Source organism: Anopheles nili, chromosome 3 (assembly GCF_943737925.1).
Source record: "Anopheles nili chromosome 3, idAnoNiliSN_F5_01, whole genome shotgun sequence".
NCBI classification, from domain to species: domain Eukaryota; kingdom Metazoa; phylum Arthropoda; class Insecta; order Diptera; family Culicidae; genus Anopheles; species Anopheles nili.
Genome location: NC_071292.1, coordinates 61,779,691 through 61,807,094, shown reverse-complemented (window position 1 = coordinate 61,807,094; position 27,404 = coordinate 61,779,691). Strand labels below are relative to the sequence as shown.

The following is a 27,404-nucleotide window of genomic DNA, read 5'->3' as shown; positions in this document are numbered from 1 at the left end:
TACGCACGCGCGATTATTGAGCAAATCGGGGACAGGATTTTGAATACTTTTGCGCACTTTCCGTGATCGTTGTGGCGTAATTCGTTGCTCGAATAGTCGTTGAGTCACGAATCGTGGATTCAATCATCGCGGAATTCGAAGAGAAAAATACGAATAAAAGTGAACTATTAATATGAGCTTAGCAGTCGATAGGATAAGTTAATATTTTGAAATGAATGAAAAAAGAACGTAATTACACACCTGACTCAATGGCGTATAAAACGATACCCATCACGGTTTGTCTGTAGAGTAATAATCTCTGGGAGATAGTAATGTTCTAACTAAATAGGGCTGAAAGCATAAACAAACATTGATAAACGCTTCTGAGAAGCAACTTCATTTCCCTGAGCCTTTGTTGCATGAAATTCCTCGAAACATTTGGACTGAAAACTATTAGAACGTTTTGTTTAAACAGAGCGGATTTATTTGCATAAAAGTTGATCTATCCGATGCCATTCCGGACAATGTTGCAAAGCAGAAAAGCTACATTTTCCTTCGTTATGTGGCTATTAATTTTGAAAACAACATAGCAAGAATATCATCATTGACTTTGCAATTGTTTTGCTGTAATGGAAACATTCATTGTCCCAACCCTTTCGCAGTCAAACCAATTTTCCAAATGATCAGCCACCGTACTACTTTCTGTCGACTACTATCTCCATTGATCATTTACTAGTTGTTGATGAAATGGTGAGTTCATTCCTTTGAGAAAACATCATCACCATCGTATGGAAAAGAGTGCATTTGAATTGACATACGCTTAACAAAACGCGGCAAAACTATTGAGATTTGTAACAGAAATATTTCAAATACTATTATATTGTGTGAATTATATACAAACATGTCCAAGAATACTCAGTAATTACCGTATATAATCGCCATTGCTATTGCTATTGCTGTAGTGTCTCATTCTGAACCGACGCCATTCTTTTTCGAACAACAGCCAATTAGAACTTTCGAACATGGAGGGGAAATATAAGGGGAAGATCGACTTATCAACGCAGGAAGAGAAGGCAAGCTGATCGATGAGTGAGCAGGACAGCCGCACCATCGATAAGCTCGAGCACGTGCAGTCTCTTTGCTGCATGATCTCCTGGTAGTATCGTCGCTGCTACGGTCTCAAATCCCTCACGATTGCGATTGCGCTGATTCTTCAAAATATTGGAAAAATATCTCCGCGCACAGAATCCACCCATAGCGAAGGCGCACGCGTAGCGCACCGGTAGGATTAACGGTTAAAAACGATTCAGTCATATTCGATCAGGCGCCTGGCTCGTTGGTGTAAGAGCCAAAGCGGGTGAGCAGGATCGGCCCCAAAACGAGTTGCTATGAAGCTTTTAGGGGAAAAAGAGATAGCATGCGAGCAATCACGCGTCCAAGTGAGCGACGATTACCAGCGGTAATAACGCTAGCGAGAGAGTAAGCAATCAAATTTGCGAACGTGAAGAAACGAGACGGAATGTTACCAATATTGTTACACAATTTTGAGCTCGCCCTTGAATGCAAGCGAGATCGCTTACGCAGGGGACCAGGCTAGGTGTATCCTCTTCTACGCATGTTCTCCTATTACCATTGCTGGCTGTTTTGAGACAAAACCCGATTTCGGAAATTCTTGCGTTTAGAGCGTTTTGGCGCGCGCTACGACGATCTTTCTTTTCTGCCCGTCTGGCGAAATATTGTGTTTTCGTGCGTTTGTGAATGAAAACTATTGCAGATATATGTGATATTTGAGCGTTTTCGGAGGAAAAGATAGAAAAATTAGCAATTTGTGAGTGTTGCATATATCATATATACGAATAATCAGTTTTATTTCATACATTTTCAGGGGCATTTGGTGAAATTGTGGTTTCATGAGTCGAGTTAATTTAAACTGCTAGAATTTAGAACGTTTTCGGATGAAAATATAACGAAAAATCCAGCAATTTGTGAGTGTTGCATGTATTATATGTATATATACAAATATTCAGTTTTATTCAATAGATACTATCCTGCACCAACAGGCAATTCATCCTCCGTTGCACCTTGTCACATAAATATCATTGCTGGTTGTTCGTTAGCCGCAGCTCAAAGGCTCACATTTCGTGTTCCGTACACGAGCGGCAATGCTTCAAACGCTAATGAATGCACTACGGAATGCATCTGTCCGGGATGTGATGATCAACTTTCCACAGAATCCACAAGGACGAAGGCAACCGTCAGGGCATCGGTTCTGCATCGTGATTTCGAGCGTTTTATTTATTCTTCTAATTATGATAAATTGCCGCATTAGCAGCGTGCATGCGCGAGGTGGGTTTGCTGGCTGCACTGCGAGAGCCTCCGATTCGCCCCCTACGTGGTAGCATAATCATTCGCTGCTTGGTGGTGGAAATGAAAAACTAAAAACAGCACTTAGGTAAATTAGGTAAAGCGCCTGCCGCCCGTTATCGTGGTTGTTGAATGCAACGACGAACCGAACAAACAAACAACGGCACGAATAACATATCGCAATCGAGCCATCTCTTGGCCCCATCGAGTTCCCCTGGCCGTTCGCGCAGGGTTAATGGGTAGTTTTTACCGAGCTTTTCCAGGGAAGCTTTAACCGATCGTTTGTTCCACAAGTGCGAAGAGGCCTGGCACCGTCTAATAATAGCCCTCAAGTTCCCAACGGAATAAACCACCCGGACGCAGATGGAAATGTCTAAATTTAAATGCACTCCCTCCCACAAATGGACCCCCACACACGACGAGCACCCCGAAATTACGCGCAAAACATAAATTACCATCCCAAAAACCCACAATTATCGACTATTAAGTGGCTGCAGGTTGTTTGGGGGGGTAAGGACCCCCCGACAATGAAAAAACGCGAGCAAAATAAAAAAAAACACCTCCCCACACAATTCCATTCCAGACAGCTCCCGGTGGTCGAACGTTGGGGAAAAGTTAGCCAATTAGGGTGCTTCGGTATGTAACTGCTCGTTACAGGATTATACGGTGCCACCGACGACCGATGGCCGGCCTCACCGTTTTCCACCAATTAAACATTCAGAATCGTCTGCCGGCGGCGGCGATTTCCCGACGATTGGTAGTTCGTTTTTTTTTTGTTATTTTCTTTTCTTCTCCCCCAGCACAAGAAGGAGCCAAACAAAATAAACAATTTCGCACGTCAGCATCTGGTCGACGTCGGATAGCTGCCCTTTTTTTCCTCCTGTTGCGGCCGGCCATTGCTCCTGTTCCTTGGCTATGCATCCCCCCATCACCTGTCATCGGTCATCGATCGGTTTTTGGTGAGCTTGGGAGGGGTGAATTAAAATTCATGACCTGTCTCGACCTTTTGCCGACGTCAGGCATAAATGCGAGCACGGGGTTTTTTCCCACCCACCTCTGCCGCCGTCACGCGCAAGCGGCTCTCATCTGCAAACCAACCACACCCCGCGTGGTGGTGCTCCAAATCTCGTCCCAATTTCTTTATTTTTCGTTGCTTCGCTTTTCCACGTACTGGCCCGGTGCCGTCCGGCAGGGTTAACCCGAAACAGGGCCGGCCGCTTTGTAACCGCTGGTTGACCTTCAGCCGAGTTGGAGTTGATTGATGCCGACCAGGAGCCCGCAAACCTGGGTGGCCGTTTGGTCGATTTGCCGCAACCCTGCGAGTACGACTGCAGCGAGCACACGCACAAGGAGTCCTAAGAAGCGCCACTGGCTCCTGGGTTCACCACCTTCGCTCGGGGTTTTGCTGTGTGCTAATGTTGACTTACGACTTTCCCTCACCATCACGTGGCCACACACACACGCACCACCCCACCATGTATGTGTGCAAACACACACAAATCATTTGCTGATTACCCTGGCAAAGCGGTGCGGCGGCTGCCATCCCGAAACATCGGGCCCGCCGCCGTGCGTAGGCTTCCAGGAATCCATGGCCATCGTTCATCGGTTTAACGGTCCGAACCACCGGTGGGTTGGTACCGGCAGTATCGAGCGGTCATCGGGCCACGATTCCTGAATCCTTCCGAACAGGGTGCCGCATTGCGAAAACGGCCTCCCCCAGCATCCCGGCGTAACGATTCTTTCGATTTTCCGAAAAGCGAGACCGAAAACCTTTCCGTCACGCTTTGCAAACCGTGCGAGTGAGTGTGTGCGTTTGCTTTAACGCGGTTCCAAGGTAGAATTTTTCCCACCCTTACTACTGTCCGCTTCACCACCTTCGCCCTCTCTTTTGGCCAGCCACCTCGAGGGGGCCGTTGTTTACACAGGATTTCCATCCCGACCGGCCGCGCAAGGATGATTATGTTTGTCGATTGTTCCGGTGACGTGGTGGAAGCTAGGACACGTAAAGAATAGCCGCCAATGCCAGAGTGTCCTCCCAGTCCTCACTGAACGGTTTCACAAGCGCGTAGGACAAAAGTTTCTCCCTCGAGTGATCCAATTATCGGGTTTTCCGGAAGTTCGCCGTCTTTCTCACATCCTTTTAGGGCGAAGGTGGGTGGAAGGAGTCGAGAATGCCGGAGGGTACCGGCACTCGGCCGGTAGCCCTCCAGACGTGTTTCGTTCGTTCCCGCGAACGACAATCATACAGCCCGGTGCGCTGGATTTAGGCATTTCCACGGTACGCAGTGCCCATCTTCTCTCCCCGGGGAGGGAGATATCGTTAGGTGACGACCCCGACCGGGCACGGTCCGCTGAAAATGAGCCGAAGGTGATTTAGCTGTGGCAGCTGCCGATGTCCTTGGGCGGGGAACCTCCTCAACGGTGATTGAGTTTCCATCACTCTGCGCACCAGCGGCGTTTGTTTCTTCCAACGGATTCGTTGCCACCGTTGCGTACCGTTCGGAAACTAATGGCAAACAAATCAAACGAGTTCATTATGAGTTTTAAATTGCGCTTAGGAAAATGCATTAACATTTCCTCCGGCGATGGGCGTGTCGTTGTAAAGCAACGATTTAAGAAGAAAGAACCGCTGATAAGTTCAATTAAACGTTGCTTCGTAGATTACCTCGCAACAATAGACAGACCTCGTAAAACGGATTGGCCTTGGGATGGTGCTTTCACAAGTGTAAAACTCGGTTTAAGCTACAGCGCTCGCTAAAGGATATCCGGCACTCTCGCGCCGTCCATTCGACCGTGTGCCTGCGCTGGAACAGTTCAAAGGTAGAGAAATAATTAATACCTGCCACAGATACGAGTGGCGAAAACGAGCCGAAAGCAACGGGCACAGATAAAGCAAAACGGAAACCTTTACAACAAGTACACATCCTTTTCAACCGCGCTTAACCGGGCTGGCCGACCGGGCACCCAAAATACCAGCAAACGAACAAACAGAAACGGCACCAAAGAAAACAACAAAAACATGGTGCAATTTTATTTTCTTCACCGGGTTTTCCAACCACCGTCATCACCGACCTTGAGAGGCCGCTCTACCTCAGGCGCGATAGGAAAAGTTTTCGATTTTTAGATAGTTTTTTATCTCCTCTCGCATTTTAGAGCTGTTTTTTTTTATCCGTGTGCTTTTTCGCTTCTTTATTTCAAGCGCTCTTATTCGTCTAGCTCTCGGTTTTGGTGCCGCGGCGCAGTCAGCACCGGTTTCTTTCCGCGTTCCGGAAAAGCACACTTTCGCTTTAGCCATTTTATTTTTGAATGTTTCCTTTCTGTTGTTACGTTACGTTATCCGGTTCCTTTCACGAAGGTTAGTGTGCCTTTCCTCCCTCAATTGTGCTGTTCTTTTTGTTTTCGGTTTTATTCAAGCGCGATCTAGAACAAGAGATAGAGGGAAGAAAGCGTGCGGGAGAACAAAAAAAAGCGTTGGGCAGCAGTTGGGGATCAATATTTTTTATACCGCTTGTTCGACGACCATCCAGGCTGGCCCGTTTTCCGACAGCACTGATGTATGTTCCAGTTTTTCTTCCGTCTTATGCGAGATCCTTGTGGACGAAACGTACAAAAACCGTCGCACCAACGTTGAAATGTGCACCATTCATTTCAGGGCAATAGCAGTTCTTTTCTTTCGCCCGGTATGATAATCGTCCACCGTTACGCCACCACCGTGGCCACGGCACCACTTACACGGCATAATCGGATACGTTTCATTCATTTGATTACGCGCAAAGCATTCTTGAGAATGATTTCTTGTTGACGTTGTATTATTACTACCGTTCGCTGGCCATTTTTATAGCATTATAAAACGATTGCTTTCCCGATCCCATCTCTACCGTTTCCTTTTCCATCGGCGGAATCAGAAAGAGGGCTAACGAAACAGCACTTCACGCTACTATGGGGGAATAAAATCGTGGTCCTTTTCTGCTTGAACGTCATTGCAGAACAGCGATGCTATCGGTTGATTTGCTAACGCTCACGCTACTCGTTTCGGCTACTTCTACACCTGGCAGATTGTTTAAATCCGTTCGACAACGTCACACTAGGCTCGGTTCGACCGAGTTCAAGGTGACGAACATGCTTGCATTCGTCTCGCAAATGCTAGTGAATGTGTTGCTTAAAATCGAGGAGCATACTGACGACTCATCGGTAATTTCCCAGGAATCTTAAGGACTCCTATCACACCGATGCTTCCATCGCTTACTCTCTACTCTCTGCGCAGCTGATATAGTTCTGATTTTGGATTTTCTGATTTACGGCGGCGGCTATAACCTATGATCTGTTGATTATGTACACATTTTCGACTACCACTGACTGGTGTTTGCCACGCTTGTTTCGCATCGGTTTTCCACTTCAGCCGAATTTAGAAAGCAAAAAAAAAAGACATAAACTGTTTGTGATTCGCTCCCTTTACTCTTTCGTCCTGAAACGTTTGAATGGAAAGCTCCCATTGCAGATGCTCTGAGCAGGGTCACCAAACCCCTACCGTGAATACCTAACTTCAACCAACCCCCCACCCGAACTCTATAGCGGCCGAAGAGCGCCGATCGATATTGGGGGGTTTTTATTTTTGCGCGTCGGCTGAACGGACATTGGCGCTATCAAAACCTTCGATGAGGACGGCGAGGAACCGTTCGATTCTGCTGCATCGTCACCAACCTCCTGTGGGAATAAAACATAAAAAGAATAATGTTTAAAGAGTAATAACAACGACATAAGCGTTGTAATATGAGGATTTTTATATGTCATTTGCTTTATAAACCTCTAGAAGGTGCATCTTCTAATGAGTTAACTATCAGCAATCAATTCGTTTTATCTTTTCGATGTCCAAAATTGAGTCAAAAAGTTCATTATGTTGCGACAACAAAAATCCTCTCCCCTACCGCACAATGTTCACGAGCGAACAAGGAAATATTGTACGTGGAATGCACACAATTATTTCCTCTGCGAGTGAGCATTGTGTAAACGTACGTGCTGGGCAAGCAACGTAGTGTTACTAGTGCAAACTTTGTTTCAGGTGGTGTGCAACATTACATTTATGTTCGTACAGCTTGCCAATTTCATTTGCGCCAGCTGGGAAGCGGGTGTTAGCGATTGTGTGCTACCGAACGGGGATGGCATAATCGTGGAAACGGCACGCTTCAGCTTCGAAGGGGTTTTGTTGAACGAAAACGCCCGGCCAACCTGGGGTGAAGAGACACGCGTATGCGAAACGAAAAGAAATAAATTTTAAATTACGATTTTCCTCTCATTCAATTATCACTCCATCCAATTCCCATCCAACCCTACTCACCCTGATGCGCGTTTTGGAGGCGAACTTGAACGCTTTAGAAAGCGTTCCGACGTTAATATCGCTGACGTCGATGTCGACTTCCTCCGAGGTACTGCTGATCAGGAAGTGTCCCACATCCGTCCGGCACGCATTCTCTGCCATCTGCTTCGAAAGACTCTTCAGATAGATAAGCTTATCCTGCTCCTCATCCGCGATGTTGAACGAATACTGGCGATCCTTTGACAGTTCGCGGCAATCTAGCATGAACGCACGCGGACTATCCTTGATGTTGATCACCACACGGATCGTGCTCAGGGGCATGAGTTTTACGTGCTTGTATGGTTTCGTCGTGGCGCACGAGGACCGCGTATGGTTCAAGCTGTTGGTGTTGGGCGATTTGACGTTGTTAAACACTCGCGAGCGCTTTTTGCACACTTCGAGCGAATCGGTGAAAAGAAACAGCACCAAAGGATCACCTCTTCCACTGAGATTGTCCGAGAGTTCGGTCACTTCGCACCGCGACACAAAGCTTCGATGCGAGGAAACCAGATCCGGCTGGGATTAAAGAGGCAGGAAAAATAACATACAGGAATGATTTTCTGACCACTAATGTTAGTATCGCGTGCTTCATTCATGCAAACTTACCGGACAGTTGTCGATGTCATTGAAGATATCAAACATTGCCATCTGTCCCTCAGTTTTACGCTTGCCTTCGTTGATGTACGTCATCACCTCTTTGATTGCTTTTAGCGCTTCATCGAGCTTTTTGCTGTCAGGATTCGTTTTAGCGGTGTACTTCAATATATCTACGTAAAGAAAAAATGTTAAAGCACATTGGCTCTTGAAACCTTCGTCAGTTTACCATACCATTCAGAAGCAAACTAATACTTGGCAACCGCTGCACTGGACGGATCATTAAATCCTGCAACGATTGCCGCCCACATTCCGGTTTCGCCTGATTAATTTTGAGGAATGCATGAAACCGCGGATTATTCGCGTCACACTGCACCAACGTTTCCTTCATCTGCTCGAAGAAATTCACGTAAGGCGGGTACGCCTTCAGCAGATCGTCCCTGTGGTCCAGCACTATCTGCCCGATCAGCACATCCTCCGACCAGTTGCCATGTATAGCCCTCAACCGATCCAGCATGCGCTTGTGGACGTCGTGTATCGGAAGGAAATTGCCAAAGATTGATCTGAGCTCGGATTTGTTCAGCAACGGGTTCTCATTCTCGACCATCTCCTCGAGGGGCTCTTTGAACAGCTGCGTAGAAAAAATGGAATCCAAAGCAAACACAATTCCTAAAGCTCGACAAACCCTTTCGATAGGCGATGAGTTTTTTTTTTTGTTTTCACTTTACCTTTACGATGGTGTCGAGGATACCGACGTAGTTCGATTCTGTGTGGAAGAAGTCCATGAAGTGATTGTGCCTCATCGATTGCGTTTTTGCGGGTTGCTCAATGGAGGCTTCGGCGGTTTCGGTGATTATGTTTTTCTTGCTAGCCTCATGCTTGTCCGGGCTCGTCGTACAGTCAAGGAAGCTGCCCGACACCGACAGTAACCCAGCGTCAGAAACGGACGATCTTCGTTTGCCCACACCCAGAGGCGTGCCACCTTCCGCTGGCGTACGCTGAGACAGGCGTTTCCGTTTGCGCTTGTTGAAACTCACCGGCAGTGAATCCCGTCGATCCACGACCGGGGTGTGCGCTATGCTTTCTAAGTACTGCAGGAAAAAGCAACACAAACCGATTTAATACACAATCAAAGCAAGCGGAGGTTCGACGTTTCGCCGGTTACAGCAACACGTCGGTAGATTTTCGTTGCCATGAAAACGAAACTTACGTCTGCAAATAGATAGTCGATCTCGTTCGCATAGCCTGCTTGGATCGTGTACCAGAACCAGTCTGCCTTAACGATATGAGTGTTTTTGTTTTTCGTTTCCGGTTTCGATTGAACGACATGTTCATCAACGACCTGTATTTTAAGAGATTGGAAAAAATATGCGCCATTGCGATAATTAGCGTACTGTGGCATTATTGAAATAAAAAACACAGGTAAAGCGAATAAAGGGTGTTTCTACTAGAGAGTTTAGAAGAATATTATTCAAGCTAGAAGTTAGTGACAAAAAACAAGAAAAAAAAACGATCCAAAAGTGTTAATCGTTATACGTGTTAGTGGCAACAGTTGAACATACTCTACCGGAATGCGTTAGCTTTCTTGCACCGGAAATAGTGCTGTAATAGGATTAAGATTTGTTGTGGTTGATGATATTTAATGCGAATTCAGCGAATAAAATTCAGGGTCCGTAAATCCCTTGATGAAAATCCCTTCAATTGCCATAAAAATCAGAATCATTTTACAGTAAGCAAAAATGCAAATTTCTCGATAGTCCCCTGCGGGGCAGACGAGGCAAGTGGGCTTCAAGTGCCATTCATCGGACGGGAATAAAACATTACCCGAATGGATTAATGAATGATGGATGGACGCAACGAATGAAACATGAAAGAACCAAAAATATGTCCCAATTTTGGCTGCCTACGTAAAAAATGGGCCAAAATATCCGACGCGCATCCAACCCTTTTTCCGATGGCAAACTGCTGCTGTCGATTTAGCGAATGAATTCCGGGATAAGTGATTGCGAAATTCGATCCTGCGCCCCCCAATACCCGTAAAGAAATTCGGGTTTACTTGTTTCGCGGCCGCCACCGGCAAGCGAAACCATTTAAAGGGGCATAAAAATGCAATGAGCATAAATTAAAAATCAAAAAACGTCCGCCATCACCGCAGGTCAGAAATCATCGCGCATATCACCGGGCTGAAGCTGCAAATGTGAGGTGTTAAAATAAACCGACAAGGTGTCGGAGTATGGCTGTCGATGTACGTGACGCGTGTTTTTAAGCCGGCATCGCATATTGCCGGAGCCGCCCGGAAACAACATTCGATGAAGTCTCCACATGAGGGGGGACTTAAAAAAAAGCTCCTCCCTTAAAAAGCTGTACACTTTTCAACAGGTGAAAATCGATAACGCAATCATTCCCTTCATAGTGCTGCTACTCCGTTAGAATGATTTATGAGCTTTTCGCAAGGATGATTCAATTGGATGTTAACCCCAAAAAAACATGCAACCTGATTTTGAAGCAAGCAAGCGAATGGACACTGCGCACTACGAAAAAGAAGAGCACCCGTTTTAAGCGCAGCAGTAAAAAATAATAAATTTCACTCGAACCTCAATCATAAAGCCTATCACCGGTTTGCTCTTGCCGTGCGCGATAGAAATTATTTTCAATTCAAATCAATTCATTTGAATTTAAACCAATTTTCATTACCTACAATAATATTCATGGCTTCTAAAGAGCGGATGCCTTTTACCATACTTTGTATAGTGAAAAAATGCAAAAAAAAATATCAATACTTTTTGTAATACAAGCCTAATATTTAATGTATTAGCTTTTTATTGAAATGGATTTTGAGTTTTTTAATTGATTTGTAACGGAAAAAAATGTGTAACCCGTACACACAACGCGTCCTGTTCAAGCAAACGCCGCAATACGACGATGAAAATACAAAAACGCTTGAATGAAATGAAAATAATGCACTTTTGGTTAAATTTAATCTGCTCAAAAACAACAAACGTAGCCACCAAAAACTGAATGCCGTTTTTTTCCACTAGTTATTTTTTGCACTTTCCGAGCGGTAACGGAGGATGGTTTATTGTGTAAATATACGGAGACGCGTGAAAAGGACTTTTCCGGAACACACAAATCATGCTTCGTTTCCCTCTTTTTCACACCTTCCTGCAGGCAGCAGCAGCTTATTGTTTTGTCGCTGCATATTTTGTGTCCCCGTGCAATGCATTTGGTTCCATTTTTTGTGCAGGGCAGTAGTTAAATTGCACAAATAAAATTCTCTTGTCCGCGTGCGAATCAGAAAGCCCATTTTGATTGGGCCCGGGTGGAACCAGCAACCCGGATGCGCTGTCGAGATTGATGATGAGGAGGTGGCAGACAATAACATTTATAGTAAAAAGAGCAGGAAGGAAAAATAGGAAATCGGAGAGATGACGCCCCCACCGGCGTGGATGTGAGAAATTAAGGAAAAACATAAATACAATGATGAATAACGATCAAGGGGCATACATATTTCGAGTTTCTTTTGAGTGAGCGTATTGTATGTCGAGGGGCTTGATTTTTTTCTATCGATCAAATGCAAAAAATATCACATTGCCAAAAAGGAATGAAAAGTAAACATCACCCATCCACCACCACATTCCTCCACGCGTTTGTTTGGCTGTTTTCAGCACACGTAGCACAAATTTTATCACCAGACTAAGCCAGTAGAACGAACAATATGAAAATTAAATTCGGAAGGACCAAAATGCAATATCCAATCGAAATTGATGCTCAATAAAAATTAACCTCACAATATCTAATAACCGACATTTTTCTACCTTGTTACATATATGCTAACATGTATGCTTTATAATCCTTAAAATATATTAAGCTTTGCACTACAACGTCATCATCGTTGGCCAAACCGTCGAAAAGTGACATAAGGTGTAAATGTACTTTGACTTTGACAGATTAAGCCCATAAGAGCTCACAACGCTCAGCTTTAAGCATCTTCAAAATGATGCGTTATAAAACGAGCACGCTTTGAGGGCTTGGTGATTACTGCGATCACAGTCCAGTTGGTCAAAATGAAATTAAACATGGGAACGGGAGAGACTCTCAAGTAGTGAACAATTAAAAAAAAAGACACAGAAAACAGCACCCTCGTCAAGCTGCTGCCGGGGATGGAAAAACGTCCGGATAATCCAGATTAAGTGATTGCCTCTGGCTATGTTCCGCTCATTTATGGCCACTGAGAGAGTTCATGAGCGTCGGTTTGGCTGGCTCGTCCGAATTGCAATCCCATCGCGAACGTACAGACAATCAAACAACCTTACCGTCCGTTGTTGAAATTACATTCAAACCCTACAACCTCGTAATTGGATCTGTTCAACAACGTCGACAAAGCAATTAGCGGGGCTTACTACTTATTCCTTTCAATTAATTCGATCGATTGCCTTAGACAAACCCACTGCCCCACTTTACACAATGATCTTATGTTTTCTTCCCCCTGAACTTTCGATCCATCGAAAGCGTCGTTCGTTCGCTATTGTTCCACAACACATCCTCTTTAATGGTTTAAAATGATTTTAACGCGTTCATCATCCACAACAAATCAAAACCTATCGAATATCCACGTGCGTAAAAGCTTAATGCGACAGGACCCGCGACCAGTCCCACCAGCATCGGTAGCTTTGCCACTCAAAACGTATCCTTCGAGACACGTGATTCGCATTGCAGGGGAGTTGGGAGGAAAAGTTGGGAATTCAAAACCAAGGAAGGGAAGAATGATGATGATGATGATGTTTCTATAAATACCGGCATCATTTCGACGTCCTCTGACGCGACGGGGACGTTCTCACCGTCGTTGATGGTCATCGAAGAAACCACGAGGTTGGCCAAAGCGGCTTGGTTTTGCTGCGTATTTTTATCTACCGTCAGAATATCGTCACTAGAGCATGGAATCGTACTATTCGCATCAGCGGTCGGACGAATATCGGCTGCTTCATCTTCGAATGATGCAATCGAGTGGCGTTGATGCAATGCCATGGACTTTGCCAGCACGCTAGAGCCTAGTTTTCCCCGACTGCGTGTGATTATCTTAGTCGCCGATCCATTCGACCCAACGAAAGCCGCAACAGGCGCGACGGGAGTCTTAAAATCTACCTCACTTCTGTCTGCCATCCTCGAGGGTTCCGGTGTGTGCAACCCTGCGCCACCATTGGGTATCACCACTTTGTCAGTCGACTTGAAGTTGCACACCTTCTTCAGACTGTCCAGGTTGGCCGGCGTTATCAGGCCCTTGCTCTTGATCGATTTCGGTGTGTCCTTCTTTGTGCTCTTGGTGATCTTGTCTCGGATGCTGCGGAGCTTTTCCTTCACCGGTTTCTTAATCGATTCGTTGAATGTCGTCTCGATCGTAGCGATCGACGCACTGGAACCATTCGGATCAACCGAGTTTCGGCGGGATCGTAGCATGCTCTTGATTGGGGTTTTGATGGCGGCGAAGCTCATGCTACGCCTTATGCCGCGCGTAATGGATCCCGTGCGAGTTAGCTTGGGTTTCTTGGCCGATCCGCCAACAACAGACCCGGCGTACGCGACGCTCGAGGCAATGGAAATGTCCACCGACAGCAAGGATGGATCGTCAAAGCTATCCTCCGGGCGCTTCCGCTTGTACGCTTCCCGAGTGGCGATGACATAGTCATCCATATCGTCATCTTCATCTTCGTCTCCGTTCTCTTCGTCAATTTTACGGAATGATTCATCGACCATTCCACCGCGTTCGGACTTCAAAATCGGAGAAAGATTGTTCGGATCGAGGAATTCATTCGCCTCGCTCGAAGTTAACACGACGCCGTCCTGCTTTGGTGCGGGACTTGGCACTACCGGAGTCCCAGAAGATGGGTCCTCCCGTTCGGTGGTCTCGTCAATGAAAGGCATCGGTGGGGAAAATGTCGTAAGGCGCGAGGTTCGTTCCGCGTGCTGGTTATGATTGTTGTCATTTTCCGCGATACTCAGCATGTGAACACCGCCATTGTGCTGTGCTCGCATATCGGCAACGCTTCCTGCAGCATCTTCGGCCACGGCTTCCGATGATTCGTTCTCCTCCGGTAGAGCCGGAAGGATAGCATTGATTCCGGCGTTCACTTCCCGTTCCACGGGGGTGTGCCTTCCGCTTTTATCCTGCAGCTGATCGGAGCGTGGATCGTTCACACCACCATCACTATTCTCTTCGTTCTCGTGCGAGTCAACCGCCGGTGAAGATGGCGGCGTTAGCTCTCTTGGTGACACATTTTCGACGGGCATGGAGGCATCGGCAAAATGTGCCCCCGTGTTAGGCATGACCTGCAAAAATTAGTTAATTGTCGGTGGGGTTCACTTGCATGCAATTTAGAACGAATTGGGAGGAGATTGATTGATTTCGATCGAAACAAAAAATGTAAACTAAAAAAAACATTGGAACGTAGGACGAGATTCTGCGGGCTCTTCCAATCACTGGCTTTCTTCACTAGCAAACACTCAATCTCTCAAAGCCATCCGCCAATCGCGGCCAATCTTGCAATTAGTTTGCAATCCATAAACGTCGGCGGAAACGTCCGGTGTTCTTCTCTCCCGCTGGCTGGCTGTCGCGCATACATCGGAACCCATTTGCCGGTATCCTTTGGCGATGTCTGATTTACGATCAATTATTTAACCATTTCCGCTGATGGACACGCCACAAATCATCACCCGGCATCCGCGGGCGCTTCCGAAGCGACCACAATTTCCACGCAGCGACCACAACCCGTTGCGCCACACCATCACCGGCTCGGATCTCCCGCCATCGGCAAACAACCGCAGGAAACGCGTGAAAGGAAAGTAGAGCCGGCCATCCTCCGGTCTCTGTACAAGCTGCTCCCCACCACGGTTGCGATACCATCGCAGCGAGGATGGTAACAATTAATCAATTAAAGCTTTTCAAAATCTCCGTTCCGAGGATGTGCGGATGGGTTAGAACCGAACCGCGGGACCGGGCATAATCGTGGGATGAAGCGATACTCGATCGAACCATAATGGACGCGCGCATATCCGCACTTGTAAGCGGACAGGGAGCCACACGCTCAAACAACGGCCCACCACGGGTGCTCGAGTGTAAGCATAATGAACGGGAACGGGGTGAAAAGGAACCAAAGTGCGAGAGCACACTCTGCCAGCGTGTCCATTAATTACATTTTGAATAAATTGTAAAGCCCGGTATCATATATCAAATCACGCGGGGAAGACCGCTCGGAACGGCCATAAATTTTCCCGCCCATTACCATGGGGGTGGTGTGCGCATGGTGCATAAATGAAAATCAATCGGGACGATTTGAAAAGTTACTGCGAATAAATTAAACCCAGGCGCCAGGGACCGGGCGTGATCCTGCCTTGCACCTATCGAACCAGCCACGTGCGCCAGGTGGAGAGGCTGGCTGAATAATTGAAACAATATAATTGAAACCCAGCGGCAGCGCTTGCTGGTACCCGTTCAGTAACATTTGTAATACCTCTAGCAGGGCAGCTTCCGATTGAACACCGAACAACTAACGTCAGAGATTATCGGATCGATGGTGTTTGGTAGGATGAGGTGATATCAGGGGAGTGAGAGAGAGATAGAGAGAGATGGACTGAGGGAGATGGATAGGGCAGGGAAGTAATGATAATGTCATAAGCTCCTATTACACACTCGATTAAAAGCGCATTAGCGATGCGCAACACTACTTATTGCTAGTGTATTCGCTAAAGCCACCAGCTCACACGCGCGGGCCACAGCGGGACACAGGAAAAGGAGTCAATTGTGCATCCTTCGATCGGGCGCGGATGAATTTCCCGCCAACGGAAATCCTCGTCGAGCGAGAAAGCTCACCAGTTTGTGTGTGAGTGGGTAACAAACGCGCACAATGGGGCGATGATTTACGTGATCCCACCCCGACAGCGGGATGTCCAGCAACAAACCGCACCGCGTAGGAGGAGATTGATTTTTCATCGTAACGCTCCCGTCGCGGGAACCGTTTTGTTAGTTTGGTGATGGATGTGGTGTGGCGATGATCTGCTCTTCCTGTTCCGAAGGGCATGTTAGTGGTCGGCCCTATTTGTAGCGTATTGTATGCGAATTACATAATGCCGATGCCAGTGGAGCGCAATCGTGAATTAAAACTACACCGATGATGGAAGAGTCCCGACGAAGGGATGCAAATGATGGAATGTCTGGCGTTGTTTGGAGTGTTATTTTTTTTTTAAACTTTAACCTTGATAAACGCGCTTTTATCAGTGGACAAGCAATTGATAATTGTGATGATGCCCCTCTCAACAACGCTCACTCAATCCTGTGCCGATCATTTGTGATGCAAACAATGCGAACATGCGTGTCTCCGATCCGTACGTTTTTATGTTTTGTTTTTCTCCTGCTCGTTTTAGTCCAACCGTTTGTTAATTTTAATTACGATTTACACACAACCAAGTAATCAGCGTATGTGCACAGCGGAAAAGGAAACGATTACACACACACAAAAAAAGGACCAAACACAGTAGCAATCCACGTTAACCCTTACAACGCATCACGCACGCAACAGTGAAAAAAAATATAGAGAGATAGCTTGAGAGAGGCCAGCTTCTATGTTGCTGTTGCATCCTCTACCCCAACAGCCCATACAGTGGAAGAGAGTGAGTGCTGGTGGAGCGCTTAAAGCCCAGGACGCAAAGTACTTACCACGTGCGAACATTCGGGATCCTCCAGATCCGTCGGAATGCCTCCGTTCGTCTTCAGCACGTCGATCATGTGCTGCTGCTCCTCCTCCGGAAAGCCGAAAAAGCACACCTTTTGGCCTTCGAACGCCTTCAGGCGGTGCAGCTTGGTGAATGGTTCCGAGGTGGCGCTGAAGCTTGGATCGTGCCGGTTTTTCCACGCTTCCTGTACCCAATTCGGGCGAATTATCGCCAACCGGAACGTCATGGCGTAACTGTGAACGTAAAATTGACCGGTTCATGTGAACACAATTGTGGTTGCTTGCAGGACGTTTTCCACGAGCGCTTTAAGCGCCCACATATGCACAGTCGAGACGCGGTACGCTTTACTGTGATTACTTACCGATATTTTTCACCTCCGCTGGAGTTGCAAATAAGATGTGTGACCTTCGTGTTCATTTCTTTGCGAATCGAACCACCCATCGAATGAATCAAGTGCACCAGATGTGTCTGCAAATAAAAAGACAAGTATTACAATTCCTAATTAAGGTCGGATCATATCTTTGCCAGGCTAGAACGGAAGAAGACATTTTGCCATCCCGCTGATTGTCGATGGCATGTTACACGGGTCATAGTGCCATTTTTCCGCCTTCGACAGGCGTTCGTGTGTCCGCTGCCAAACCCGTAATATGCTAAAACGCGCCAGGTCGTCCGAGATTTGCTAATAAGCATAATTTGTCCATATATATTTCAAACCTGATGCCATTTCCACCACACATACACGCCATCGTACATTCTCCGACACCCAGCTACTGCGGGGCAAAAACTAATGGGTACAAGATTGAACCTCAACCGTTGCCTCAGTGGACCAGGTCCATGGCAAACGCACCACAAACGAGCTAGCAGTACAAACGTCGAAATCTTATCGACGGTTCGCAACCGCATTGCTGGACGTGTTGTGCCGGATTCTTTTACATATTCTCATTACATCTGCTGCGGCCAGTATTACGTATTCAGCGCAGGTATCGGACGATTACCTCCACTGCCAATTTTACGTAATCCCAAAAGCAGCGGGGCAGAACATATTACTTCATTTAATATACCGGCTCTCTCGTTTACGTTCTCTCTCTCTCTCTCTTTGCTTTTTTTAGTGCAAAAAGTCCTAGCCGTACGAGAGACCGGACCACAAGCAATCGATGGCACAACTACACGCAACGTAAGCATGGCACGAGATATGCTCGCAATGGAATGCAAGTGATTTCCCGTGTCGAAGCCACCTGGATTCTGATGCTGTAAATTTGCACCATGCAGACACCGCATATATTCGAATAAATTAAACACATTCTGAGCACCGACTGTGCACCATGCAGCTGGGTAGCAATTAGCAGCAATTAAGCATACACAAGTTGCGCTAACTTAAGCACATGCAACATGTCGACGGTCATCACCAGCGTCCTGCAACGAAGCAGCGTGATTTTAAGAACCGCCTACACAATCGCCAGTTGCCAATGAGCGAAAAGATAAATCGATAGAATTTTTATGTTTTTACGATAAACTTTGTACAAATCTTCAGACACCGTGAGAACACGTGGCGTGGTTGAGACAGATTTAGAAGACACACAATCATGCCCTCACGCCGTTCCGTACCAGCTTGTTATGTCTCTTTGGCAGTAAGAAACAAGCAAGGATAATAATAAGGTCATCGCCAGTAACACGTGACCTGGGAAATCACTGAAATCGTCCATATCTCGTCCATCGTCCTAGCCGCCTTTGCACCTGCAGGTACGAGATTTCTCGAGGCAGCCACCAGTGAAACATCCTTCTGAAACACCGTTTCACCGAGCCTGAGAGTGGGTGAGAGACTCCCGCCATTACAGAAGGTTTAGCGGAAGCCAGCAATTTCGTAACCTCGTAACACCTTGCAACGGGAGACAAGTGCACAGCGGGACAAGGACGACCAATGGAGGATGGCTCCTCGACTTCGTGTAATGACAATCGCTGCGCTTTAGGCTGTCTCCTGTCAAGGTTGGATGGTTGACGCGCGCACGGTGGGGGCTTCATAATCAATTTCACTAATGACGTCTTCATCGACCCATTCTGTCCGTGGGTCGAGTGAAATCAGCAGCAATGGTTAGCAGACCCATCCCGGAACCCGTCCGTTCGGTCAGTCAGTCCGTCCGGCAACGGGAAAGTCACGTTTTCGCAGTCGAACTCTGGGCAACTGATTAATAATCGCAGCAGGAATCAATTCGCCGCCATCGCCTCCGTCGGCGGTTTGGGATAGCCCAACGGACAACGCCGTGTTCCGCTCCAGATCTGTCCACTTGAGGGAAAGCTGCAGAAGAAGAACGACCCTCGGATATTCCAGAACCGACGAAAGCCCGTACGCATTTGCCGACGATTTCTCGGCAAACGATGAATAAAGGAAATTATGCAAAATTGTTTCCCCTCTAGAAGCCCGGTGCCATCCCAAGCCCAACGAATGATGGAGAAAGCACCGACGGGGATGGGATTCGGTGTTCGCCATCTTGGTCCGAGACAGGGATACAGGGTTGGTGATCTGTAACCGGTAGCCCAACGGTACAGTAGTGCCAACCGTCTTCCATTGTTACGTCCTGCCGGCAACGTTGCGAAGTTTGCACAGGTTCAGCAGAACGAAAAGAAAAGAGCTAAACTAACAAAGCCGGTGCGGCACGGGCTAAATTTAATAATGAAAGGGTAATTGCTACTGTTCCTTTTGGATGCCTGCCCTAGGAATCTCGTTCGTGTGGTGGAAAACTGGCAGCCAGTGACGATTGCGCCCTAGCTTGTGCCTGGACCCTTTCGTTCGCCTATTCTTTCCTCCCTCAGGGGCGGTTTTAGCACAAACGAGCTAATCAAACTCTACGCAAACTAATGAAACCTTCTATTACTGATTTGCTGCCCGTTTCCGGCTGAATTTGGGATGCCACCCAACGATGGAACGATGATGATCTGCTGGAACGTTTGCTATTTCGCGAAAGAGAAAAAAAGAACCCATGGATTGGGATCGGCACACTTACCAGTTCGTCCTTTTTCCGAATACCAGTGAAGCAGGTTATAACGCCACGCATGCAGTAGTTGTAGATGGGACGATTGTTCCAAACTAAGCCCTCACTGAATCTTACAGCCTGCTGTAAGGCCGGTGGTCCGAGTATTCTGAAATGAAAAGCGAGGAGCAAGAAAAAAAAACACACATACATACATAAATTAATTCACACGTCAACCAGCTCTGTTCAAATTTTCAACAATCCCGCACCTCGAGGCAGCAGCTCGAAGGACGGTTCGAGCAACTGCAAGGCAAGTTTCGCAACTATTTCTTGCATCTGACACCATTTATCGAATTTCGCCGAATGACCCGCTTTGAAATCAGGGCAACTTCGCTCCACGAAGTTCAAACGCTGCCTCCGTTGGCCCTCGAAACGCCAAGGAAAACCTCCCTCCCTTTAAATTGCGGCAAACTTTTCAGCACAAGCATCTTCATTAAAATCAAATATTAGTACAACTTTTTCGTTCTCTCGATCCTTGAGGTTTGTCTTTGTGTGTGTGTTTTTTTTGTACTATTTTCCATCCTGCTTTTCCACAGTTTGTGCTCATGCCCAAGGCCATTTCACTCGTTCAGGCGCTCGTAGAATTCCCGTTCAGCGTACAGCGGCAACGCAAAGCAGCACGGTCAGAGCAGCCTGAATCCTTTTTCCCGTTTCGGCCAACCTCTGCAAACAACGTCCGTTTTCAACCGGAAAGGGGATTGCGGAACGACTTTCCTTGCGGGCAAACCGATATAGAGCAAACGATCCGAGCGTCTTGCGGACGAGGGAACAAAAAGACCAAGAGTAAAAAAAAAACTCTCCATCCAGGCATCATTGTCTTAAGCTGCAGGCGACGGCAATGGTGGCTTGTTACCTTTTTGCGCCAGTAGCGGAAAGGAAATCATTTGTAAACAGGAGCCCTCGCCACCGCTGAGTACCACCGGGACAGGAGCGAGATGTCGGTTTGGAGAAGGATAATTAATCAGGGAGAAAAACTACACACAACAGGTACTACACTACACTATGCAACCGAGCGGGTGCGAGGAAAAATACTCAGCATTCGGCAAAACTTTCCGAGAATGCCATTGAGGGTTGCATGAAATTTCAATTCCACAGAACAACCTGTGGAAAGCAGGGAATGGTGCGCTTTCTCATCAGCGTTCCCCCACAAGGATTACTCATTATACGATGCTTTGCTATCACTTTCTCAAAACTAGTTTGTCTTCTTCGCCATCGCACTCGCAATGTGCCCCGAGCCGTGCCGTCGTGTTCCAGCTCTGCTTTTTTTTTCAACCCAAGCAGAACAAGTAGAATTTTCATCCTGCGTCTCCACCGCCATCCTGAACCAAAGGCACTAATGAGCTGTGGTGGGTAACCGACCGACAACTTTCTTGTGGTGGCATTGAAATAAAAGATTGGAAAAACATCGCAAAATAAAAAAGTATACACACCCACCCGCCACACCGACAAACACACCCAGAAACAGACAAATCAACTGCTTCGCCAACAGGAGGATAATTAAAAAACTATGATGATTCACCAGCGCATCATCAGTCTCTTCACCATCGGATCGGACAGCCAGAGAGCTGAATGGAGTGGGGCCAGGATAGCAAACTATCGCTTCATTGTCGTGGATTTCACTCAGCACATTTTCACAATTCTTGCACCAACGCTTGGGGGCATTCCGAGCAACGCGGGTGGTATCTGACGGGCCCAAGAAAATGTGAACGAAAGCTCTCCTGCTGCGGTTGTGCTAGCAGGAAACCCGATGGGGGAGCTTGAGATGTCGGAACGACGGAAGGAAGGAAGCGACCTAAAGGCACATCGAGCGGAACCGGAAGAATCGCAGGAAAATGGGTTGGAAAATTGTTTCTTTTACATTTCTCTTTTTTTTTCTGCCTTCATCTTGATACGGAACAAGGAGATAGGGGAAAAAAATCGACAAACCTTTCTAATGAATCGATTCATCGGAAAAACGGTGAACTATCTTGCTTCTTTTGTTTAAATAAGGAATAAACCGAAGCATAAAAAGTAACCTGCAACGTTCAACAAGCCGTCCTACCTAAGCTTCCACGTTTGTATACCTGTGGGAAGTTGAAACGACACCAAAACCTGACAGTATCTTGATCTTTTTTCGATTTTAATAGTAAAGCTTATAAAAAAGACGATAATGGCAGTGCACCAGTGGGTCAGGAGTCTTCCCAACCCTCGGCAGATGAAGTGGTGGTTGAAGTTGGATCGCATCTATGCACACACATAGCATACCATATGTTGAACGGTCTTCTTTGATATCGGAAAACTCAGCACCACACTTCCATAGGGGTCGGCGATGTTATCAAGTGGTCAATCGCTCTAGCAGGTCTAGCTCCTCGTCGAAAAAGCCGAACGGGGAATTTAAGCTTTAGTACTGCTCACTTAAACGCCTTAATCGGTCCCTTCAGGGAATCGATGGCAGCCCAGCGAGGTTGATAAACGGCTTCGATAGAGCCGCACCTTAAAGTGCATTTCTTTCAAAAATAAACAAACTAAATCGTCCTTTCTATCGGCGGTATTCCCGTCGAGAAAAAGAGCACCCAACAACTTCTACCGGCCTCAATCGATAGCGCTAGTTCTCGCAGGAGTAGCAAATGCCTGCGGTTTGCGGTCCTCCATACGTCCCGCCGGAGTAGCTAAACGAGCGATGGCCTCTTCAACCTAGGAACGTGGAAAGCTTTAAAAACTACGCTCGATCCTCTTGCCTTTATGGTTCCCGGTTCGCCAAAAACCGCACCTACGCTCTGCGGTTCTTGATGAAGTCTTGACGGCTCATTTAGAAACGTCAGCAGTGGTGCTTGACTCCGCAGCAGGTTCTGCCCCCCGGCCGAGACGTTTGCTCGTTTCGCCGAAACAATAAAGCATTCGAGGTACTTCGCAAAGCATCGACAGAAAGAAGTGCGGTTTGAGGTAGATGTTCGGGTGCTGATGCTGCCGTGCGGATAGAAACTTGGATAATTGCCCCGACAGCGGACGTCCTGAGAGTGCTTTAAAAGATGGCCTTTTCACGATTTTCCCCCGGGACAGGCGGAAGAACAAATTGTATCATCCAATCCGATTAGGAGAGCAACGGTTGTCGCACAAAAGGTTGCGGATTTTCCGCACTACAAAATTGATGGCCAGAATAAAGGGCCCTGGGATAGGACAACGAATTACTCTACAGCCTCAGTGCCGTCCCTTGGTAACCTTACGCAACACACCGAAAGCAGAACCGGTGCCGATGATTGGCGACTGCGAGACACTTGCCAGGAAGCGACACCGACTTGTGGAAAACCGCACTGCACACTGCACGGTTGTCATTTATGGCAAACTATAAAGTTAATTGTTTATCTGTACAAAACTGTTTCTGCCAAATGCGCGAACTTTGCAGGCGCACGAGAAGTACATCCCACACCACAAACCGGGGAAATATACTACACTACTTCGAGCAGTGCCAACTGTACTAACCACCACCATCGCCCATCCTCGGTGGCCTCGAGGAGCGATCGAAGCCATTCGACAGAAGCTTTTCCCGACGAAACGAACGGCTGTGGCCGGGCAAGTGGTTCGCGCGAAACCGTGCCTGGCTGGATTTGGTTAACGTTTATGGCCGTACCATGCCCCCCGCAATAAGTATCATCGATTTCGCATGGCAAAGTTCGCGCGAGTGCAGGGGTTAGCAGAAATTGATATTGTTATTTTATAGCTTTTATTGGTGACGTGAGTATCATAATGATGCCACCGGCGCGCACACACAAGCAGCGTATTTTGCCACAGAACCATCCACCCCAGGATGCCCCCGCTGGAATGCTCTTTTTGTTTTTAGCTTTTGAATATCGAAAACCACAAACTCTAACGACATGAACTAACTCTCTTTTGATGATGCGTAGTTACTCCCCCCGAACAGCTCTAAACTTTCTCCCGGCTGTGCTTTTCTGCGTGCAACCTGATTCATGTACGCACGTAAGTAGGAAGCACTATAGATATATCGTTTAGCTTTGGAATAGTTTTAACACATTGATACCAATACGGTTACCAAATTGAATGAAAAGAGTACTTATAAAACATAAAACATTTTGAACCATTTTCCTATCAAAAATGATTACTTATCATTCGTCAAATCTAAAACATTATCCACGAATGTCAAAAAACGCAGCACTATGTGTTGTTTATGACATGCGTTTCATAGCATCGATAAGCATAGCAAATGAAAAATCGAAGACTAAGCGTGTCGAATAAATAAACACATAAATAAATGAATATTCCACCACCCGTGCCGTATCGAATATGGGTCACAGAACCCGGATGGCATCCAATTCGCTCATCGCAGCTAATCAGCAACCCTGCCCTGGTCATCCCTGTTCGGCGATCGATACAGATAAACAAATTTGCAAATGTTTATCCAAGCCACGGCCAAAACGCCATCAGGCACAGAATCGCACGATCGTACAACAAAATTGCCGCCCATAACCGGTTGGTGCTCCACGGACTGTCCCGGAATTAACATTATTCGCTCATAAAATTTCGCTCGAATTCATCAAAACATAAAGAAAGAAGCCACGAACTGATGGCCACCTCCCCCCGATTGAGCGCGTACCCATTTATGTCGCCCTATAAATTCCGCCCACTCAAGCCTTTCTTCTCGCAAGCACGGGATTTCCTCTTCGCTTCTCGCATCTCTTGCCATGCCCTACCGATCCACCGTAGCTGCAAACCCATCCCATTTTACTTATTTTATGAACGATTTCATGCTACATAAAATCTAATGCCTCTTCCATGACATATTTTCGCTGATACGATTATGATCGCGTTCCGTGGGCTGTTGGTGGAAGAGCTCCAACGAGAGCCGCGAGGAAGCTCACTAGATAATTCAGTTTAGAACGATCCCGGTCCCGGGCTGCTCGCACCCGCCCAGCACTGCCCGAACGATGGAGCGCAGCAACTGTCACTTGCTTGGCTTCTGTCAATCGCTTTTTGGAACATGATGTTCCGCAATTTGCTATGCACAGAGGAGGCGTCTAATATTCATATTTCCCAGCCCGATGGTGCATGGTCACGGGTTTTCGCGCGAGAAGAGCGACAAAAACAAACGCACCGGCAAATTGAAACGGGAAACGCTATCAGTGTCTACTTTTAATCGTGCCCGCCCGGATGGCCTGAAGGATCCGCCGGTCTGACGTCAACCATGTTTCCCTACTCTGGATATCCACTGCCTGTGGCACACGAGCGCGCTAAATATTTATTGCACATCGGGACTGCAGTAAAATGAGCCCGATCCTTCATAGTTCAATTTGATCCTAGGGATGTTCCGAGTAAAGCGCCCGGTCGTGGCTCTAGTTAGAAGGTCGGGGTATAACGTCAAAATCCGTTACAAAATCCGATTTTATCGTTTTCGACAAATTGAATCTTCACATCCATTGGTGGGCGGAAAAGCCCGCTGGATGGATAGGTACTCAAATTGCCAGCATCCAGCAAATCGATTCGGAAAAGTTTCTTTATAAGGCGGAAATCAAAGTTCACTCACACCCTATGCAAGTGAAAATGAATTTGTGTCATGCAAATTAACCTGGTATCATTGTTTGTAAGGCTGACATTTTGCAACATAAATTAGAATTTTAGGCTATCAAACAAAAATCGATTTGAATTACTTTACATGAGAGAAGCTTTTGTGCAAATAGAATAAATCAATTACAATAAATACTTTAAAGTTATGCAACAAGTACTTCAAAAAACCGATATTAAGTGCTCTTCATCATTGCTGCTCACAAAGGTGGGTATATTCTTATCATTCTGAGCACCATTCACCTTCAAGAGAAGTAATTTACTGCACATCAAAAAAATAAAACATATCTATCATAATAAAATAAATTAAAAACATGTCCCGCGAAAGGGACACCCTACGTTTGCAGCGAAACGAACGCCGTCAAGCCATCATCCTTCGATGCGCCGATGAAATCTAAACACCCTGCAGGCGCCCCACTCGTCGCGCGATGGCAATAACAGTTAAGAAATACGACCCAAACGGAAGCTTTAATAAACCCGTTAAAGATCCTTCGCGCTTAATGTGCCCGATTGCGTATCGATACCCCGCGCATGTGCCTTACCTTTGCTTCGCCTGGTAGATCACGTCGTAAACCGGCCCCTCGAAGTCGTTCAGGACGAACACCGTGCTGCAGCTGTCGTCGGCACCGATGTACTCGGCCCCGGTGTCGGAAGTCACGATCGGCAATTTGAGGCTTTGCGCGGCCGCCACCGTGGCCGCATCCTGCGCAACCAGTCCCACCAGGCAGATCCTCGTCATTTCCGGTGTCGATGGTGACGTCGATACCGACATCGCTGTTTTGGGAGAGAACGAAAGAAACCAGAGCATGAGTGCGAGTTTCGCGCAAGAGCTACTAAGGGTTCGGTTAACGATTGTGAAAATGGCAGCTAATGGGTGCCGACGACACGAAAGCCCTGCTTCAGATAAGAGAAAAGTTCTCCATCCATCAGCCCAGGCCGGGGAGAGGTCCGACTTCTTTTCGCCGGTGACGCCATGGCTTTTGACTGCGTCTCAGTCACATTTTCCCGGTGTCTCAGCTGGCGGCGTTCGGTGAATGACGAAAAGATACATAAAAATGACGCGGGCGTGAACGAGCAACTGCCAAATACCTCATTAATTACGATCGTTTCGGTGAGCCGCAGAAGCTTAAAGCTGCTCATTTCCGCTGCCCTTTATCTAGGCGCAACCTCAACCCGCGAAGAAGTTGTCCCTTCGTGCACATTTTCCCAGGGCAGCCTCAAGTCAACCGCAGCCGTGACACTAGCGTAAAATCACATCTTATCACAGTCGCAGCGTCACCACCGAGGCTCACAGCTCCGGTTGCCATCGTCGGTATTTTGGCAAAAAGGGCTACGATGGGGAGGATGATGGGCGCTTGCGTGTATCAAAAACGGCACAATAAATGATTGATAGTCGCGCGAAGCCGACCTAGAAACGCGGACGACTGAGCAGGGGTGGAGGTAATATTTCAATCCTTGTGCTGAACGAAGGAGCTCTTCCCAAACTCGCTCTTAATGGCGAAAAGAAACACTCGGGCCAGCCTCGGCTTCCATCCCTTGAAGGAAGGAATTGCGCACGTTCATTAATTATAATTATCTTATTATGACTTCAGCGTGATTGTTCCGGTTGTTCGTCACGTTGCATCAACTGAGGAGGAACCAACGCGCAGAGGCTCTTACACGCGAATTTAATTTTCGAAATTTCAACACTCTCCCGAAAGTATGCTCAGACAGGCAATATCGATTATATGCTGCTAAAGCGTTATCGATTCGGTGTCAAATTACCCTATCACACCCACCAATGCGGGACGATTATCATAATGTCTATTCGT

General features: G+C 47.0%; 1 protein-coding gene across 1 annotated transcript; it reads right to left on the bottom strand.

The window, feature by feature from the left end:
* Positions 1 to 6,889: 6,889 nt before the first annotated feature.
* On the bottom strand, positions 6,890 to 26,365 carry LOC128724765 (protein ECT2). Its single transcript, XM_053818486.1, has 12 exons — positions 26,136 to 26,365; positions 20,014 to 20,149; positions 17,376 to 17,482; positions 16,998 to 17,247; positions 13,085 to 14,614; positions 9,501 to 9,632; positions 9,019 to 9,381; positions 8,525 to 8,921; positions 8,303 to 8,463; positions 7,679 to 8,212; positions 7,420 to 7,569; positions 6,890 to 7,047 (listed from the first exon to the last, which is right to left on the bottom strand). Exons 1-12 carry the CDS (start codon positions 26,363 to 26,365, stop codon positions 6,910 to 6,912), a joined length of 4,128 nt encoding a protein of 1,375 aa, XP_053674461.1. The 3' UTR covers positions 6,890 to 6,909.
* Positions 26,366 to 27,404: the final 1,039 nt, after the last annotated feature.

What these genes read in the sequence shown, in the direction of transcription:
- LOC128724765 (XM_053818486.1), bottom strand. Translation starts at nt 26,365, where the DNA reads ATGTCGGTATCGACGTCACCATCGACACCGGAAATGACGAGGATCTGC. An exon ending in AGGACGTCGAAATGATGCCG is followed by an intron (nt 9,633 to 13,084) that starts GTATTTATAGAA and finishes CTTAAAATACAG; the next exon opens with GTCGTTGATGAACATGTCGT. An exon ending in TCCTCGACACCATCGTAAAG is followed by an intron (nt 8,922 to 9,018) that starts GTAAAGTGAAAA and finishes TTTTCTACGCAG; the next exon opens with CTGTTCAAAGAGCCCCTCGA.